At 34.2% G+C, this 20,859-nt stretch overlaps 4 protein-coding genes across 4 annotated transcripts; 3 read left to right on the top strand and 1 right to left on the bottom strand.

The window, feature by feature from the left end:
- Positions 1-5,482: 5,482 nt before the first annotated feature.
- LOC105767840 (zinc finger protein CONSTANS-LIKE 1) lies at positions 5,483-7,414 on the top strand. Its single transcript, XM_012587415.2, has 3 exons — positions 5,483-5,940; positions 6,034-6,207; positions 7,023-7,414. The coding sequence occupies exons 1-3, from the start codon at positions 5,557-5,559 to the stop codon at positions 7,218-7,220; spliced, it is 756 nt and encodes a 251-aa protein (XP_012442869.1). The 5' UTR covers positions 5,483-5,556; the 3' UTR covers positions 7,221-7,414.
- Positions 7,415-9,418: 2,004 nt separating this feature from the next.
- LOC105767838 (protein GAMETOPHYTE DEFECTIVE 1) lies at positions 9,419-12,696 on the bottom strand. Its single transcript, XM_012587413.2, has 6 exons — positions 12,084-12,696; positions 11,927-12,004; positions 11,761-11,841; positions 11,312-11,466; positions 9,862-11,222; positions 9,419-9,737 (listed from the first exon to the last, which is right to left on the bottom strand). Exons 1-6 carry the CDS (start codon positions 12,516-12,518, stop codon positions 9,604-9,606), a joined length of 2,244 nt encoding a protein of 747 aa, XP_012442867.1. The 5' UTR covers positions 12,519-12,696; the 3' UTR covers positions 9,419-9,603.
- Positions 12,697-12,969: 273 nt separating this feature from the next.
- Positions 12,970-13,568, top strand: LOC105767841 (histone H4). Its single transcript, XM_012587417.2, has one exon. It carries the CDS (start codon positions 13,037-13,039, stop codon positions 13,346-13,348), a length of 312 nt encoding a protein of 103 aa, XP_012442871.1. The 5' UTR covers positions 12,970-13,036; the 3' UTR covers positions 13,349-13,568.
- A 3,586-nt stretch (positions 13,569-17,154) lies between these two features.
- Positions 17,155-20,143, top strand: LOC105765868 (probable LRR receptor-like serine/threonine-protein kinase At1g05700). The gene is made up of 9 exons (XM_012585130.2): positions 17,155-17,223; positions 17,377-17,893; positions 17,994-18,469; positions 18,562-18,694; positions 18,784-18,852; positions 18,949-19,020; positions 19,106-19,177; positions 19,270-19,499; positions 19,812-20,143. Exons 1-9 carry the CDS (start codon positions 17,160-17,162, stop codon positions 19,991-19,993), a joined length of 1,815 nt encoding a protein of 604 aa, XP_012440584.1. The 5' UTR covers positions 17,155-17,159; the 3' UTR covers positions 19,994-20,143.
- Positions 20,144-20,859: the final 716 nt, after the last annotated feature.

Genomic DNA, 20,859 nt, shown 5'->3' with positions numbered 1-20,859 from the left:
CCCTAGCTAGCCTATAATAAAGTAATTAATTAACAAGTTGTCTAACTATGTGCTTGTCACATGGGAGTTTACCTTGTATAATACTTAAGTCCATTTGTCTTCAAGTGGGTGTGGGGTATTCCTCCTTTCCCCTTTTTCTTCAAGTTGGTCATGATTTTTCGTAGGCAATCTTATTATTATTATAAAAATTGTTGTCAAAGAAATAATTGGCATTACGGTGTTTGGCTCAATTTTATAATATCTGCCAACTTTATTCGAGAAATTCACCATTTTTATTTGAAAAATGCGATAATGCAATGAATAAAACAATCCTCATATTTTATTGTTTCGGTGGTTTGATAACTTTTACGAGTCACTAAATATTACACTTTAAACTCTACACCTATAGGGTTTTATCAAAGCATTAAAGTGTAATGGTTTTTTTTGGAACAAATATAGTGTAATGACTTATTGTCTGTGTAGGGTGATAGGTAAGGATCTTAAAGTCTTAAAATAACCGTCCAATTAAATGAAAGAAAAATAACTTTTGTGATATGATAAAATATTATTAATATCTTGAAATTTATCAGATATATTATTAATATATTTTATAAAAAAAGTGTTAATATTTAAAATTATATTTTTAAATTTTAATATTGAAATACAATATTATTTTGTAAATATTAGAAGTTAGTTTTTGATCTTTTAATTTAAAATTAAATTAATCGAATATATAAATATTGAAAGGTTAAGTTTTAATAAATTATTTTAAATATTAAAAGGCAAAAGATACATTAATGATGTTTTTACATTAACAAAAATGTAAATTTTGTAAAGTCCAAAAGGGGGGAAGGGTTAGAAAATATTTTTATTCATGCAAAAGAGTAGTACAGTCGGGCACTAATTAAGTAAAACTAGACAATTCATGCCTGATAATTAAATGATAGCAGGGTATTTGGTCCGTTAATTTTTTTCCTGGCTATAATAGGAGATAATAAACGATTATTGTGAACTTAGCGTACTATATTTTATTTAAATAAGTATTTATAATTTTTAATTAAATAAGTTTCTAAACTTCTATTTTATGGTAGAGATTTTTTAATATTAAAGTAAAAACATTTTAAAATTTTAAATTAATATCTATTCAATCAGGATGAAGTTAAAAAATTTTTTAGGGCTGAAATTAAATTTTAATTTTTAATAGATTATATCTTTATAAATTTTAAAATATTAAATCAATATTTTATTATTTTTAAGAGGGCCAAAGTGTAATTTTACATTTATTAATTAAAAATTTTAAAATTTTTAAAGAATTTAAATGGATAATTTTTCATTTTAAGGGGCATCAGTGCCCTTACCAACCCACCTAAATACGCCACTGCATTCAATGATGGTGTGAATTTGATGAAAATAGTTTATTAAATAAAAAATAAAATAACACTTTTTGAAAATAAAATTAAATAATATTTTAAATATTTTTAAAGTGCTAATATACATAGCACATTTAATTTCTCTTTTGAAAATTTTTATTAGTCTCTTAAAATTTATGTTGATGTTAAGTTGTAGATAATTTCTATTGCATTAATAAGAAATTAAGATAAGAGTCTAAAATTTAAAATAACTTACTTTAATATTAAAATCAAGAGCTTTTATAGGTAAAATTCATAAGCTAAGGCCTTATTTAACTACAAATATAATTTAAGGGTTTGTTTAAATAAAGTATAATAGTTTAAGTGTGTTTTTAGTATATTAGCCTTTTTTTAAGTTGTAATTAATAAATTGGGCTTAAATTATTCAAATTTTCATATTGATCTTTAAAGTTTTTTTCATTTGAAATGATATGTAAATTATCAATTTTATCTCATTTTACTCAAAAAATGTATGGCATTCAATAAAAAAGTGCCACATGTTATGTTCTTCTCATTGATATCATTTTGGAGTAAACTGGGACAAGAGTGATAATTAGGTTGTAACACCCCAATATCCGGTTCGACTCAAGGAATCTGGTATAGGGATATTACATTTGGTGCCAAAGTGATTTTGACTAATCACTAATATATTTGAACATAAAAAAAATAAAATTTTCATAACTTATATTTTTGTCTCTACTACTTGAAACACACTTGATCTTCCTAAGTGCATGTCATTCTATTCAAAATTTTGAAACATACCATCTTGGCACTTGGAGATGTGATGAAATGGATGCTCACAACCTCAATTACAACTTTTCAAAATCGCTGTACCTAATCTGTGCACGGAAAACAAAACTGTACGCTGAGTAAAACCCAGTGGTATTTCTATAATCCGAATATTTAAAGACATGATAATATAATATGCATATTTTAATTATAAACACATTTGAATATTTAAGACCACATTTATTCACATAATGTCATTAGCCATTCAATATTCAATTCATAAATACATCATTTCATACCATTCTCAAATCTCATCACTTGCTATATAATAATTTTTCACAATTTAATATATATTATTTATACAATAATATTATTCAATCCATATTCAATTCATGAATATGTAATTCATGTGTCTCATTTTCATGTTTCAATTCACTATCCCATTTTCATTTCAGATACAATATCATTTCAATATCAATTATAGAACTTTATTATTTATTTACCCCTATTAACACGACTCGGACTCGGATGGATACATGGATCCAACTAACACACCAGTTTGGCACCCAATGCCTCATCGGATAATTCGAAGTAATAAATTGACACTGAATGTCTCATCGAATATATCCGAAGTAGTAAATTGACACCCAGTGTCTCATCAGTTAAACCGAAGTAAATTGGCACCCAGTGCCTCATCGACTTGAAGTCGAAGAAATCCCTAAACTCTTCCAATCCTATGGCATGCCATCTATATCCGACTCAGTCCGATACAGTTAATAGGGTTTCAATTTACTGTCCAAATACAATCAATATTCAATTCTCATATTTGCACATATATATATTCATTTCAATTCAAAGAATCAATATATTCATATATATATATATATATATATATATATATATATATCAATTCAATCCATTCAATCAACTTTTAATTCAATTCAATGTCAAAGTGCCAAATACTCACCTCAATACTCATCATATGCATTAAATAAAAAAATAACAATTAATAACTAGTTTCGGATTATATAAATACAAACCAAGAATTCCGAGCTATTCCACGTTAACTTTTTCTTTTCCCTTTTTAGTCGAAGGTCCAGGTACGACGTTAGCTACGGAATTAAAACAATTAAAATTCATCAATATAACACAATTCAATTTCATATTGAATATTTCAATTTTTGACTCAATATTTGCCTAATTTTCAATTTAGTCCCTAAATCGAGACTAACTTTATTTCTTTACAATTAATCTTATATTTTTATACAAATTTCACTTTAAACTAAATTTAACTCCCTATTTTCACTTAAATCCCTAAGTTTCAAAATTTTCACAATTTAGTCCCTATTACTCAAAATTTACAATTTATTCTACAATTTAATCCTTTTTCATTCCTAACTTAAAAATCTATCAATTTAGTCCCTAATACTAAAATTATTCAACATTAAAAACATTTAAAAACTCAATAATTGCTAAAATTTCGACATAGGTTGGGTAGTATTTAACATCGGGATTCCAAAAACATAATGAACAAGGGAATGAGAAAGCTCTTGACCCTGATGGCTACGTAGCTTATTTCTTCAAATCAGTCTGGCGCATTGTTGGTTCTAATATGTGAGAATCCAAGCCACATCAAGGAGTTTAGGCTTATCTATTGTTGTAGCACTGTCTATACCTATTTGATTTAATCTTTAAAAGTCAAAGTACATCCATCAAGGGTAGAAACATAATTGACAACACTCTCTTGGCTTATAAGTTAATGAGGAGTTATAGTAGAAAGCACATTTCTCCTAAACGTGCTCTCAAGGTGGATTTACAAAAAGCTTTTGACTTATTGAGTTGAAATATTGTCATTTCTATTTTGAAAGCCATGGAATTCCTTGAACAACTTGTTAAGTGGATTGTTGTTTGCAAAACCACCCCTAAGTTTTCCATATCCCTTAATGGAGGACTTATTGGTTTCTTTAGAGGGGTAGGAGAATAAGGCAGGGACACCCTCTTTCTCCCTACCTCTTTGTTGTAGTATTGAATGTATTGTCCAAGCTTTTAGAGGTGGCAAGTAAGCATGGAATTTTTAAGTATTACCCTAAGTTCCTTGGAGTACAACTTTCATATTTTTCCTTTACAGATGACATTATATTTTTAAAGGGTGCTAATGATTCTATTGTGGGCATTTGGTGTATAATAAAGGAGTTTTATTGGTTTTCTGGTTTGCACCTCAATGCTTTTAAGAATGAGAGAAGCATCACTAGTTTCAACATTAGTAAATTGCCCTTGAGGTATTTGAGAGTGCCCCTTGTGTGGAAGCTAACTTATTCAAACTGTAGACCTTTGATTGGCAAGATTTTGGCTAAAGTTAATTGTTGATCTACTAGGCATCTGAATATTGAAGTTATGATTTTCAGTATTCGGGCCAGAAGTTTAGATTAAAAAGATTTCTCAAATTTGCACTAGATTCTTTTCAAAAGGAAGGGATTATGTTGCATATGGAGTCAGGGTTTGTTGGCAATTGATATGCTCACCTAAACGAGATGGTGGATTGGGATTGAGGAATCTAGAAGAATGGAACAAGGCTTGTATCTTGTCGCAAGTTGGAAGAGTTCTTGCACAAAAAGATTCTATATGGATTGCTTGGATCAAAGAGTATGTTATGAAGGGGAAAAGCTTTTGGGATGTTGCTCCTTATTTTGCAAGTAACTGGAATTGGAGAAGAATGCTCAAATTGAGGGAGTTAGTTGCTTATAATGTTTAAAGGATTCCTATATATATATAGCAAGATTGCTACTTCAAGATTGTGGGAGGAAATTAGAATGAAGGGTAGAAAAGTGTGTTGGCATGGGTTATTGTGGTTTCCTTTGCATGTTCATAAGCACTCTATTGTTGCCTAGATGACAGTGCTGAATAGGCTCTCCATTGGAGATCAATTCTATTTGATTTAATGTTGAAATTTTGCGTTAAGGTTAAAATTCTAAAAATATAAGAGAATAGGAATGATTCAATTAAAAAATATGGATTAAATTTATAATTTTATGAATAGGACAAGAATAACAATCAATCAAATAGACTTAATTGCTACCATTTGAATCGAATTGAAATGTTAAAATTTGAAAAGTATAAGGACTAAATCTAACCAATTCATAAAATATAAAAACTAAAATTACCAATCAAAGTTTACTGAGTATATACTATATAGGGACTAATAGAAGAATTTGACCATCCTAAAATAAATATATTATTTTCCTAATAAACAAAGTCAACGCCTAACGCATATAAGCTGACGTCATCTTCCATGTCCATCTGTCTTGGCTCGTTATAAATAACAGCTTTGGAGCCTCTGCTCTCTCCATCTCCAGTCCACTCCTTTCTTCATTTCTTTAGGCTTTAAAAAAAAAAAAGCACTCAATTTAGTCAATCTGAATCCTTCCCGTGTCCACGCGCTATGTTTGGATACCCAACATTCCCACGCTCCTCCTCGGAGTTTCTGAGAGACTCCCTGACGTCTCCCGACGTCATGACATCGCCGTTAAACTTCCCATTATGTCCGCTAAATCAACTCACAGTGGCCGAGTCATACGACTTGGTAAGCGAGGCGATTCACAGCAGCGGCAGCAGCAGCAGCAGCAGCAGTAGCGGGAGTTACAACTCGCCGAGTTCGCAATTGAGTTGCTGCACCCAGAAACAGGGTTTCTTGCAGAGGAGCGTCAGTAGCCATTCCCTTCAAAACAAAGGGTTTCCTTGTTACTTTACCTCAAGCCTTAGCGAGTTTGTTGACTCTGGTTCCGGTCCGGTTAGGAGAGCTTTTAGCACCGGTGATTTGGAGCAGGTAATTAGTTTATGTTATAGCCAGCCTGAAGGCGCAAATTAACCCTTCAAAAACATATTGATTAACTTTACTTGGTTTAATGGGTGGGGATAGGGGCGGCAGAGTGGCGGTCGGCGGTCGGAGAGTCCATTGTCGACTGAGAGCAGTGCGAATGACATAATTGAAGGAATGAACAGAACGTACCGCTACAGTCCTGAGGAAAAGAAAGAAAGGATTGAAAGATACCGATCCAAAAGAAACCTGAGGAACTTCACCAAGAAAATCAAGGTCTGTCTTTACGCTTAATCTTAATTATAACTTTATAATAATATAGTTAACAAATCAAAATGTGTAGCATTCCATTCTAGTTAGTTGTGTACGAATGTCCAAGTTTCTAGAGTCAATTGAATTGGAGTTTTATCATGTTAAGTTTCTAGCATGCATGTTGAATGAGTCCTTTTTGCTAGCATATTCAAAATAACATAGAGGTGTATAAATATGTATATATGATAATCTAAAACTCTCTCTATTATTGGTATTCTCTGAATAAAATCTAATCCCAATGTTGCTCGCAACTTAACTAAAAAGTACTTCAATAATAAAAATACTATCACCCCCTCCTCCCCAGCCCCCTCTAGAAAAGCAAAAATCTACTGTGTAATATTAATTAATATATTAAAAGCATGATGGCTATGTTCCTCCTGGTTATATGATGCCTTTTGATGTCTGCCACATTCAATTTTGTGAAAGAACAAAAAAGAAAAAACACTTTTTTTGTTTCTGGTACCATCCATACAAAAAGAAGTCAAGAATCCCCTATGTACATTATATATAAATAATTGTTCCATTGATTTTGTAAAACTAATTTATGTAAGTATGCAAATCCAGCATCTGTTATTTTTCTTCTCTATCTCGAAATTATCTCATATATATCATCAAACGAAGTAAACATAATGAATATACGTTTATGCCTACATGCATGCATTTTCACGTACGGTCTTTGTAAGATTAATACAAAGATATGATCATGCAATAATGTTAGATATACTGCTTGACTCAGCAGTCATTTGCTGATGAATATCTTTCTTTTTTTTTTTTGGCAGTATACATGTAGGAAAACATTGGCAGACAGCAGGCCAAGAATCCGAGGACGGTTTGCAAGGAATGAAGAAATTGAAAAGGATGTTGCTCAAGTTGAATGGAGCCACCACATCCACATTGGTGGACATCATGAAGAAGATGATGATGAGAATTGGGTCAATTTTCTGGATTCACTCTCTGCAAATCTTATTAATCCTTAATTGTTTTAAAAAGGATCATCAGTTGATCCTGATTTCTTCTATATATTTTAGTGTGGAAAATTTTAGAACTTTTTCTTCTTTTGCTTTATATATATATTTGATGCAATATTAGAAGTCTTTTTCAGCTTCAAATAGGTGTTTGTAAATATGATTGATCACATTATTTATTGTATGGAATTCCAAGGCTTATCCAAGAGTGAACTTTATAAATGGCAACTAACCATCTCAAACTTCTCAACTCATTTGTAATATAGTGTCAACTATATTACCTTTATTCAATCTCAAGTAGTCTCCAATAGGAATAAAAATGCAGGATAAATAATAAAAGGGGAATGAATTGAAACTTCCACTCTTGTGAATCACAAGATATAGTACAAAGGATAGAGACAATTTCAGGTGGATGAAAACAGTTCGCCAATTTAAAGAAAGAACCAACTCAAGACAAATGCAGCTTACATATTGTTCCCATTGAGAATAACTATTAACTACATCACCATGACCGACTAGACTGTAAACATAAAGAAGAAAAAAAAAGGATCTTTATACAAGATTTTTCTTACTTTCACGATCCCCTAGTAATCATTTAACTCACCAATTTTTTCCGAGTCTTTTTCCAGGCTTCTCTAGAGTGTTGTTTCTTTTAGCTTTTTCAAACCTTACCAATATTGGGATGTAATCAGAAAGCAGGAAAAGAAAAAGAAGTAATATAAATTACCATCTGTGTTTTGCTTATCATATTCACAGCTGGTGTTAGTTGATAATGACGAGGTTGATGTTTTATGAGAATTTGAACCAAGATGTTGCTTTAGTTAAAGGCTATTAACCCCTAGAGATGGGAAGGGCGGCGATGTTTAGTTTTTGTCGGGCCCTGGAAGCGGCTGTGGTTTGCGCACTAAGTTTATGTATGACCTTTGCATTAGGAAAAGACGTTGAAAATATTAAGTTATTAAGAATCCAAGGTTCCCATTATCCAAATTATAATAAACAATTAAGCAAGTACTATGAAACTCTGACCTTTTTTTTCTTTTCTTTTTCTTTAGATTCATCATTGTCTCCAAAGTTTTCTTCTTTGAATATACTACTCAAATGGACAATAATCTTAGTAATAAAGAGTGATAAAAAGGGGGAAACATCAGAGTTTTTGGGATTGCAAATTGGGGGAAAAAGTGATGTGGGATGTTGTCTTTTTAGTGTTTTTTTTTTAAATAAAAGAGTTGTTTATTTTCCTGATCAAAGTTTTTTTAAAGTTATTTAAAACCTAGTTCCTCACATACAATAAAATTTTAAATTGCACTTTAATTGATTCATATCATAATCTTAAAAATGACATTAATTAGATTCATGAATCCCATCAAATTACAAGAAAAAGAAACACCAAAGTTGCAATTTTAAAAAATAAACTGGGTCCAGGAAGATGCCAAGAACATGAGCCGAATACAGTGAAACCCCATACTCTTTGGAAGAAGCTAGCCACCTCAATAATGATGGTAGGAATTGATTTAGAGTCTAAGCAGTAACGATTAGCCACTTTTTGGGCATAATTTAGCTGCTATTTTCACAAATTGAGGTTAATCTTTTACATTTTTCACAATTTAAAATAATCATAAATTAAGAATGCTAAAATTCAAACCATAAGATGAAATTCGAATCGATTCGTTTTAAATAAAGCGGATATTTTTATTTCAAAAGTGGATGCAAAGTGAGGCGAAACAGATTTTTTTTTTTTGGATAGCGAGTATGGAATGATTATTGTAAATATTTGCCCCGCCCCAACCCACTCTACTATATAAAATTACCATTGTATCCTTGTATATATAAATTATTAAAAGGTAAAAATATAATAACAAGAAAAAATCATATATTTTATGTTTAAATATTTTTTTAAAGAATTATTTTAAATATTTTTAAATTGAGTGAGATGAGACAGGAACAAATGCATGATGCATCCATTTTCAAAATTAAACATTCATAATGGAGTGGGACACATTATGAAGCAAAATGTGCCAATTATGGAGTAATAATAAATTTAATAATATCCCTAATTGCCATATCTGCACCTTGAATTGAGTAGCAGTATTTAGGTGACTTATTTATTTTAAGGTTGGAGAGTCGTTGGCTCAATGCAAATTGGGTTACCTTTCATCACCACGGAATGTTTTAACAATGTGATGGGCCGAAGTATAAAACATAATTAGGAATGCAGTAGAAAAGCACTGGTTAAGATTAATACCCAAAAAATTAACATCCAAATCCATATTCTTAAAATTAACTGGATTTAACTCAGGCCCCATCCACAGAGCACTAGATTAGAAGTTTTACCGTAAAAGAAAGAAAAAATAGTATTCAATAATGCAAAGGGTTAAACCATGCACACTCATATTAATTAAAGTTCTTCCATCTTCACCCTGCGCTCTGATTTTCGAGCTGCTTTCCTCTTGAAAGATACAGGATACAGGCTGCGCCGTAAAGGAAACAAGGGCGCGTGATGATGATTCCTATGTCTTCTTCTTGACTTTCCTGGCATTTTATAGGCAACTTGAAGTCAGATAAGGAGAAGCAAAGTCTGTTGATTGGGAGAAAATAATCAATCAAGCACACAGAAAACTAAAACCATCTGACTTTGATACATTGATACTAGTACCTGATATTCGCTGACCTAAAGTAGGATCATTAGTTTTGTTATCATCTTCTCCACGCCTTTTCAATTCCATTGCCACCTCTTGGATCTCATTAGTCATGGTTGACGAGGGGACTTTCAATTTCATCTTTGGATTGGACTCTGGAAATGGATTCCTTAGTATTGTGGTTGGTTCTTTCTTGATGACAGTTTCATGCAAAGGTTCATTACTTAGGACTGAGCCAAGATCATTCATACTGCTATCAGCTTCAGCAAGCTTTTGCTCTTCCATTAACAACACTTGGTTTTCATGGTTTGGCACTAAGGAGTTATCTTTAACTCTCATCTCATCATCTGATTGCTGGAGTGAAATTTGATCAGCAATAACTGCATCATCTTCAGAAGTCCTCAATGACATTCTTTCTGAAATATTTTCAAGCGAAGACATATTATTCAAGGACGAAGCCGTAGTTTCCTGGGGTTCCTTATCCATGTCAACTGCTATATCATCCACCTTAATAGTCTCCACACCTGAAAATACACAAGAACCTTTAGAACTCTTAGACTCCCTGCCCTGAGTAGGAGGTAAACTACTGCACTCAGATGGAGGAGAAATCTCTAAAGCAGCTGCATCCAGTTCAATGTCCATGGCAGATGTCTGATGAGATATCACATCCTCATTCAGCATTACAGCATTTAGACCATCATTCACATTCTCATTTAGTAACACAAAATTTTGCTCATAGCACTTTTTGGATTGCAGACCCTGGTTTCCAGCTTCAACAGAGCCAAATGCTGCATCTGAGGCACTACGAGTCTCCAATTCTTTCTCAGTCATGACCGTATCAGTTACGACTTCTTCAGAACCAGTTGAAGTTTTTGTATCATAACTTGCCAGGTCTAACTTTTGAGGATCCCCAAATGCAGAGGTCAGAGGTTCCGAACATGTATTTTCTAATGTAGCATCATCTGTTTCAGGAAAAAGCCCATGCTTGATGGAATTTTCAGACGCCTGATTAGTTCTAACAGATAACTCAATTGGCTGAGGAGTAGACAAAAAGCTTTTTACTTCTGTCTGTGGCTGGAAGGAAGCCTCACTTCCAGATATCAAATCCTTAACTTGGAAGCCATGTGATGGCATCTTGTCAATAATAGAATCAAAATCAATGGCTTTCACAGTTTTTGATGCATTAGTGGAGGCACAAAAGGATTTCGCCATGTCATCCAGCTGTAAATCACCTTCACCACTAGAGATGGGATCCCACTTAAGCCAGTCCGCATACAAAGGTATTTCAGAGTCAGATTGCCGACTGGTGGATGCTGCTTCAACTCTGATAACCTCCTTGAAAAAGTGTTTTCTTCTCAAAGCATTGGTCAAAAGGCTCCTGAAAGATGAAACAAAAGGAGATCCACACAGAATAAGACATTAACTACGGCCCTTGCAAAAACTACAAAGTTCTGTGAATTAGCATACCTACAATTTTTGGAAATAGCTGCTTTAGCTCGTTCCATAGAGAGACCAAGCAAAGATGCTAAGTTTGCAACATCATTAGGCCCTCTAACTTCACATACAGAAGGTGCAGCACTAGAAAGCATGACATTTTTTCCTCGAGTCCAATCCAGCAGCAACTGGAGCAGTATGCTACAGATAATTAGTTCACATTGACAGCATCCACTACTATCTAGACCAACCAAAATTGCATCTTATAAAGCAACTAAAAAATCATAACTGAATCTCTCAATTCTTGCTACTCACCAATTGTTCATATCCTAGTTCATCACCATTTCATCAGCTATAAATTTATATTTTAATGCGCTAAAAAACATGAATTATTAGAACACAGCAAAAAAAAAAAAAAGAAGAAGAAGAAGAAGAAAGAAACAACCGTTCAAAAACAATGCAACAAGCTATGGATTCCTCACCTTAGCATTGGATATGATTTGCCTCCTTTGATGAACATCCACAATAAGATCAGAATATGTTATTTCAAAATATATCCCACGCTGCGAGACCCCAAGATGAAATTATCCATTAAAACAATCAAAATTTCAATTTTGAATGAGTATAGAAATCAAGTCAATAACAAACCTTAATAGCAGCTTTAACCATAGGCAATTTCAATCGAAACGGCAACTTGTCTGAGAAATCAATTGAAATTATATCCACCTAAATCACAAAAAAGAAATAAAAGTTAAAACCTATATCTTTAAAATTTTCTCCATTGAAATTTGAATCAATTAATGACCTCGGCTTTTTCGCAAGCGTGATCAAATGCATTTTGGTTTAACGGCCTAACGGCAACAATGTCGTACGTCTTCAATATCGGGTTTCCCGAATTTAAAGCTTGTGACTGCGACGCGGTATCAATGCAGACGGTGAGGCGCGTGTACTGGCGGAAAGGAGAGGAGCGAGGGACCCCGAGGAGGTCTCGGTGGAAGTTTACGGAAGAGGAGAGAAAGGGGGCGACATTGAGGAGAGAGGAGAGACCAAGAAGAGGAATCGAGCACCGGTCGCGATCAGACATGACGCCCCTGATCGTACGGTTGTAGGCGATCCCCGTGTAGCCCAGCTCCATCGCTTTGATCACAATTTTAATGCGGGTGGATTTGGCGACGGTGGAATTCGCCTTGCTTTGCGGCGGGGAATCCGTGTATGGAATGTTAAGGTCGAAGAACCCCATAGGAGGTTAGAGGTAAGGGTTTTTGGTGGGAGTTAATGGTGTAGGGTTTGAAGATGAAGACGATGAGGAGGAGGGCTTTGCCGCTTTGGGTTTTTTATGAAGAAAACCAAAACGATGACGTACAAACTTGCTAATTACACTTGGATCATGTAATATATCTTGGCCCAAAGCTATTAAAAGGACTTTCTTATTGGGCCAACAATTAAAAATGGCTCCCTGGTTTACGCTTAAAGAACTGTTTCTCGACTTTTCAACCTACAAAAGAAACACAAAAACCGTAATGTGCGTTTCAAAATAACCGCTAAAACAGTCCACGTCAGTGATCCGCGTCGATGCTTCTCCTCATCTCAGCCCTCCACTTTAACTCATCAATGGCAACAATTCATAGTTAAGACACATCACGGATCACTATCCCTACCAACTTCTCCTATAAATAAAAGATCCTTCTTTTTGAATTCCGTGTAACAAATCAAACCTCAAAAACAGCGTAGGCTACAATCCAAGTTCAAGATTCGAAGATGTCGGGAAGAGGAAAGGGAGGCAAGGGACTGGGCAAGGGAGGAGCAAAGCGCCATCGTAAGGTTCTCCGTGATAATATCCAGGGTATCACAAAACCGGCAATTCGGCGTTTGGCTCGTAGAGGAGGCGTCAAACGTATCAGCGGTTTAATCTACGAGGAAACCCGTGGGGTTTTGAAGATCTTCTTGGAGAACGTGATTCGTGATGCAGTAACCTACACCGAACATGCGAGGAGGAAGACTGTGACTGCTATGGATGTGGTTTATGCACTGAAGAGGCAGGGCAGGACTTTGTATGGGTTTGGTGGTTAAATGATTTAGGGATTAGATCTTTCAGCGATGTTGGCGGATCTGGACTTGTTGTCATGCTATCAAGAATGTTTGAGTTTAGGATTAGGGATAGGGCTTGTAATTAAGGGGTGCTATTGGGATTATTGGAAATTATAATTTGGTCGTGTAGTTTTCTTTGGTGATTTGTAATTCGTGCCATGAATTGCAGATTTTAATGAAATTTGGAATTTAATTTCGCTAATTTTGTTGCATTTTTTCTAAGTTTGTGTAGGTTTTAAGTAGAAATGCCAATTGTTACAACATCTGTTCTAGTCGCTTTCAAAGTTGTGTTTTTATGCGAACCGCGTTTATTAGAGATTAGCTAGAAGGATTTCTTTGAGTTCAATTCAGAAATCGGTATGCTATTGGTAAAATCCTAAATTAAGATTGAAAAGGAATATGTTTAAAATTTTGTAATTAAAAAGTAATTTGGTGTTATTGGGAACCGCATGGTTGTTTATTTCCAGAATATACCTTCCAATAGAATGGAATTAGGGAAAGAAAAGAGCAGGAAAATTTACTTTCGATTTTGCCCTAGTCTAGAATTTATGGATAAATGAAGTGAGAAGAAGAGCAAGTGAACGTCTATGAAAATTGTATGTAAATGTTGGTTAAATTCAGAATAATCAATCGGTTTTCTGCGTTGATGTTTTAGTAGGAGCAGAATAGGGCAATCCAGATGTATATCCGCCTACGAATTTGAGAACCTCGTCGATTAGAATGAGAACCGCTATAAGGAGCCATTCGTTTAGGCTGAGGGGAAAATACCAAATACTTGAGCAAGGAATGGCATGTAGAGTATCAAGAAGTGTAGGCCAAATGACACTGACATGGCTAAAAGGAGCCATGGAGGCTTTGTCAATAAGCTTCCATCTTCAGAGAGGGCATTAAGTGAGTTGAACATTTCAATGGTTTTGATCTTTCCTGACCGAAAGTAATCGCATGGGTCTCTACCGAATTTAAACTGTTGGGAACCAGCGGCGAATGGTGACTGAAATTTTTCCAGGAACCACATTGATCCCAGTTGGCAATTTGGTAACGAGACTATGGCAATCGCCACTCAGATCAATGCCCATGAAGGAGTGGTGTGGTTACCATATGATGAATACCCCGACTGTAGCTTTCCCGACATACATCCCTATCACCTGCACCAGTGAAGGAATTAAGTAGGCTCACATCTTTGGTAAACTCAAGGACCAGAAGAAATGAGTTTCCTACTGCCTTCAGTTCAACAAATCGAAAAACAAAGATATTTTAGCAAGTATTGGAATAAGATCCAAGCAGTGAGCGTCTGTACCACAAGAGTATTGCTTTCCTGACGAAGCTATACTGCCGAGTTTCGCCATATATAGGGCTGCACTTCACCGAGTTTCATGTAACCAGTTGAATGATCATACGAGAGGGTTTAGAGAGAGAGTACGCCAGTAATCTATGAAATTTCTTAGACATCTTTTATAGTTTTTTTTTTTGGGAAATATGACACATTGGTACAAGTTAGAAAATCTTGAATTCACTTGAATTGCTCTCAATGGAATCTAGAAATGTTAGTCAACTCCATTAATACTCTATATAGAAAATTACCTGAAAGACATAACTGCAAAACCCATCTGTCTCACAGGTTCCATGTATTTCAATTTTCATTAGCAGTTATGAAATTGGTATGAATGGGATATCGGCATATTGCATATTTGCCCTTTCACTTTCTTTTGACAAACCCTTTCAGTTTCATACTTGGAAGAATTAATTCGTCAAATTGTATTTCATATTGAGCAATGCCAAATTGCCAATCCCATTAGGCAGCCATATCCCCGGTGGGGACAAAACTGAAATCATATTGGTTGGGATTTGTGTTGTTGATGGGGTAGTGGAAACTTTGTCCGTAAATAAGATGAGGCCGAAGCAATTTTCTCTATGGGCTCTTTGTACATTCGTGGACTTTAGCTAATTTTATATACCTTTGTTCATGAGTTTATGGTGTTGGGTTAACCCCACAAAAGCACGGAAGAATTGATGTTTCCTTTTCTCTCCTTTTTCAGCCCATATATTTATTTTCTACCTCTAAATTGCTTTCTCAACAACAATATGTTGAACCATTCATTTATTTGAGTAAATTATTGGAAAGAAAAAAAAATCATTCATTTATTTGAGTAAATTATTGGAAAGAAAAAAAAAGATTTTTTTCTAAGTTAACAGGATAGTAATAACGATGACATATATAACTTTTAGAAAAGAGTAAAACAAATGAAAACAATTGATCAATTATTGGTTAAAAAAACCATCACAGTAAAAAAATTGTTGAGTGGGCGATAGCTGGGCCAATAACTATCGGCTAATGGCTAAGATTAGATGTTAAACTAAGGTATAGTTAAGTAAACTCCCTCGTGAGTAGTAATAGAGTGAGGAGCATAAGCCCATCATCAAATTTGACTCATGAATTTTGGTAAGAGGCCCAAATTATTAAAGGGAAAATTGTTAAAACTAGACTGATGCAATTGTGCATCATGACCCGTGAGACTTTAGTATTTATACAATACATTTTTAGGTACGAGTACAAGCATATGTCCAATATAAAGCACAACATACGTAGAACTAACAATAATCGAACAAATCTCATAAACTGTGTCGGATTGGAGATTCACACATGCGTTATACATGATAAAACACGAATTTAAGTATTCAAAACTTAAAAGACTCAACCTCTTCCTTGGCTATTTTTCTTTTTGAAAGTTCAATATTTAGTATTTTACATAATAATATTTTGCATTATATAGATTTTTGTTGTTTGTGTAGTCGTATCTACTTGAAATATGAATACCAATTACAATATTCAGGCACCTCTTTGCAAAAAAAAAATTGAATAAGAAAGAATTTTTATTCGTAAAAAAAATAATGCTACTACAAGAAAAAGCTTAATCAGTTACAAACTTAATGCCCTCAGTCTCTTGTCAAACAGTCGGTAACACTCATCGCAATTGGCGGAAATATGTCGATACAGCATTTTTAATATTCAGAAGTTGCTGCTAGTCAACATTCAATTTATTGTGGACTTTGCTTTCATGTTCGCAGTGTAATTGCCTTAGAAATCAACATATATATAAAACCTTCGTCTTTTTTTGTTTCACTGATCCAAAGCTGGAAGTTGCCCAAGAAGCAACGATACAAGCAGAGTCATAGCAACTTGTCCCTTTGCTATCCTTTACCTACTAATAATGGAGGGAATCAACGCCTCTTTTCTACATTTACAACCCAACTTCGAGGCATTGACTTGCTATCGTAAACTCTTCCAAAGTCAATGCTTAATGTATAAACTCTTCTAAATTCAATCCCAAATTTCCAGAAATGATTACTTCACGCGTCAAAACATATTTTAATTTAATTTATTCATGGTAATCTTTAAATGTGTATGAAGTTCAATGGATTATAAAAAAAAATAACGGCAATAATAATAATAATTACACCCAACTAATTGAATTAAATTCTGAGTTCTTAACCTACGTCTAATTTTAAGTACACTATTGAAACAAAACACAATCAAGTGCATAGACTTAATTCGGATAATATAATGATGGATGGAAGGAATTCCACCGAATCCAAAACCAAACCATGCGCTGGCACAAGCAATCGCTTATGTTTACCGGTCTAATTACAATCTCACGACCTTATTTTTATTTTATTCTTTTGGAATATTTTAGCCTTATGACCCGGTCGTAGTCAACCTATACTAAACATTCACGTACTCTTATTTAATGGCCATTAACCCCTTAATTTTGCATGTCAACTCTCAACTCTAGACATGGCTACCTATCTCTTACTTCTCATCATAGCAGCTTCAGCATTTTCCACACTTAATGCTGATGGTGAGTTGTTTTCTTCTAATGTTTCACTTTATTAATTTTCATGAACAAAAAGCAACTATATATATATACATATACATATGTAATGGTGTTATTGGTTTTTGTGTGGTTGTTTTTGTTGATATTAGAATTAATGTTTACATGTGTGACTTGCAGTAAGCATCGATTGCGGATCATCTGAATCTTACAGTGATGACTATTCTATTGGTTGGGTTGGAGACGACCTCTACATTCAACATGGTGAATCTGTAGAGTTGCAATCTAGCAAACCCATATATCAACCGATGGCCACTCTAAGGGTATTCACTGACAGGAAGAAAAATTGTTACAATATTGATTCCGAAAAGGGATCTAAAGTTCTTGTCCGAGCCTATTTCTTTTATGGAAACTATGACGGGAAATCATCTCCTCCAAAATTTGATCTACATTTTGATGGGAATCATTGGATTACGGTGGAGACTTCAGCTGACCAACTTGTTTCCTATGAGGCTATTTATGTCACGAAGACGGATACCATTAGCATATGCGTAGCTCAGACATTTCCTAACATGGTCCCCTTTATATCCGCCATTGAAGTTCGGGACTTGGACTCCAAAATGTATGGGTATTCAGATTCGAATCGTGCTTTGATGTTAAGGAGGAGGGTTGCTTATGGTACCGAAGTAATCGTTAGGTACGTTAATGTTTTTGCCCTTTTTACTTATGTGATTGTTGGATTTTCTTTCACCTTGCATAATTAACAAATCTCATGATGTATGTTCCTGTGTTGTTAGGTCTACCGATGATTTTTACGATAGAATATGGGTTCCAGCCGTCAAGGGAGACGATTTCACAGTTCTTACAAGTGATGAAACATTCATTGAAGTTAGTTTAGACGATAGCCCTCCTAGAGCCTTGTTTCAAAATGCATTTGCCACTGACAACACTTCTACATCCATACAATTAGGGACTAATCTTCCCACAGCTAAAGTTCCGGTTTACATGAACATATATTATTCGGAAGCTTCGGTACTTGATTCAACCCAGAAAAGATCGCTCCAGCTCCTCGTAGATGGAAAGATTAACTCCAAACCCTTTATCCCAGTCTATGGAACAGCAGGAGAAATCACCCTGTACAACTTGACTGCCAATTCCGACACCACCTTCTCTTTGGCAGCCTCACCCGATTCAACACTGCCCCCTCTTATCAATGCCCTGGAAGTTTTTACAGTCAGTGATGAACTAACAGATGGAACCAACAGTGATGATGGTTGGTACCTAAGGCATAAACTCACTTGATATCTTTCTCATTTCCAGACAAGAAAATTTGAAGCTTTTCAATTCACATGCTTTATATTCCAGTGGAAGGACTGGCCTCACTGCAGGATGAATTTGACGTACTGAAAGACTGGGGTGGCGACCCTTGTCTTCCTTCACCATATTCATGGGACTGGATCAATTGCACTTCTGGTTCCACACCCAGAGTAACAGCATTGTGAGTTCATTAAATTTTAACCCGAAAATAGCTTTCCATGAAAGCTTGATGGTCAATGATATCATTTGGTTTGTTTAAATAATTTTCAGGTATCTCGGTAGCTTTGGGTTATCTGGTTTTCTTCCTGATTTTAGTTCGATGACAAGCCTCGAGATAATGTAAGTTGTATATATGGCACCAAGTTTATTATTTAAATTTTTGGATTCCAATTTGTTTAATCTGGTTTTTAAGATTTTCTTTTCTTTTGATTGCAGAGATTTGCACAATAACAGCCTAATCGGGTCTATCCCAGAATTCCTTGGCACCTTGCCTAATCTAAAACAATTGTGAGTTTTGTCGACACTCATTTTATCAAATTTTCCATTTTTGTAATTTCTCGAAGCTCGACTGAAAACGTTCTTCCTCCTTCAGGAACTTGGCTGGTAATGATTTGAGTGGAACAATTCCTTCCTCGATATCAAAGAATAAAAAGTTAAAATTAACGTAAGTAAACAAATTTTGCTTATAAAATCATACCAGAAAACTGCTTTGTTTGTCCAGTGATTCACAATATTTTTTCATTGTCTGAATTTCAGTGTGACAGACAATCCAAATTTGTGTGTCTCCGGTAAGTCATGTAAAACAGCGAGTGTAGATACATCTGGATCTGGCGGTTCCTCAAGCAGCGGCGGTAGGAAAAAGAGCAAGTTACCAGTAATCCTTGGAACCACAATTCCAATTTTTGTGCTTGTCTGGGTTATTGGTGGTGTTTGTGCCGTGCTTCATCATAAGAGAAAATCAGAAGCCATTGCTGCCGGTAATGTAGGTTAGTATAATCACCAACTTATTCTAAAAAGCAACTTATTGACCCAGCAACCCTTTGCAACTGGAATTCCTTGAATCATGAGGATAAACATTCAAATGGAAAATTAAAAAAAAAAACAAAAAACTATTGGCCCTCGAGTTCTCTTCCTGGAAAACGAAGGAAATTTTACAGGCCAAACAAACGAATGTACAGTTTTTTTTTTAAAGCCCCGAGATACTGTTATATCTTTCACGAGCTGACTTTAACATTTGACTTTCTTTTTTTACTATATTCATGCGATTTCTGACCCTGTTTATGTATAATGGTATTTAGGGCAAGCAGGAGGAGCTAACAAGCCTAGTGGCAATCCACAGGCAGCTCAAATGCAGATGGCAGCTAATAATATGGCTCAAAACGTAGTCAATGACTTCATAATGAACATCCATGAGCAGCAATCGGCTCCAGAGCCTGTTTACAACAACGATCAACAAAATCATCTCGAAGAAGGGAATTAAGTTAATTGCTAGATCACCATGATCTTAAACATCTCAAGTTGCATGTTAGATTGAATTTATTTTTTTCTGAAAATTGTGTTTTTGTGCAAAATATTTGTAAACGACAAAGCCGTTTGAAATAAAAGTTAAAAGTTTGGAGAAAATATAAAAGCTTTCGTCGTAAACTAAAGAGTAAAGAGGATCAATGGCTACCCTTTCGCTGGCCTTTGAGCAAACATGGAGCGTTGAAACTTCGGACAAATATATATGATTTGAGTGAGATTTAAAAAAAAAAAAAGATTTCCTTTTTAGAAAAAAAGATAAATTAGATTTTTTAAAATTTTTAATTAGATCCCTAATATAAGGCTCACAAAATTAAAAACTTTTGCTACTATATTTATTTTTACTTGTAATTCATCTTCGACTCTTAAGTATTAAAATATCGTTTAAGCGCGTATAAAATCATATTTTTGAATGTAAATTATCTTATTTGTTGTAATAATAATATAAATTGAGTTAACGTTAAATTGACAATTTTATATATTAAATTAATAAAATTACATATAACTCAAGAGACTATTAAAAGTGTTCATGGTCAAGCGGCCCGCCCAATTCAATTAACTTATTTTTAATTTTGATCTAGTTCTTGCCCAACCTATTTTACTATATAGAAATAATATAAAATTTTATATTATTATTTATATATTTTAGTAGTTGAATTTTTTAAGTTATTATTTTTGAATAATAAAACCAATCATTTAGGTGGGTTTAAACAAGTCAAGTTTGAACCTAAATTTTTTAAAATCCAACTTCAGCTCAGCCCAACTTAATTAATGAACATTCTACTATAATAACGAAAAGAAATTCTATTGCATCAACTTTTCCTT

The sequence above is a fragment of the Gossypium raimondii genome, chromosome 5, assembly GCF_025698545.1.
Source record: "Gossypium raimondii isolate GPD5lz chromosome 5, ASM2569854v1, whole genome shotgun sequence".
NCBI lineage: Eukaryota > Viridiplantae > Streptophyta > Magnoliopsida > Malvales > Malvaceae > Gossypium > Gossypium raimondii.
This window is presented reverse-complemented; position numbering and strand designations above follow the sequence as displayed.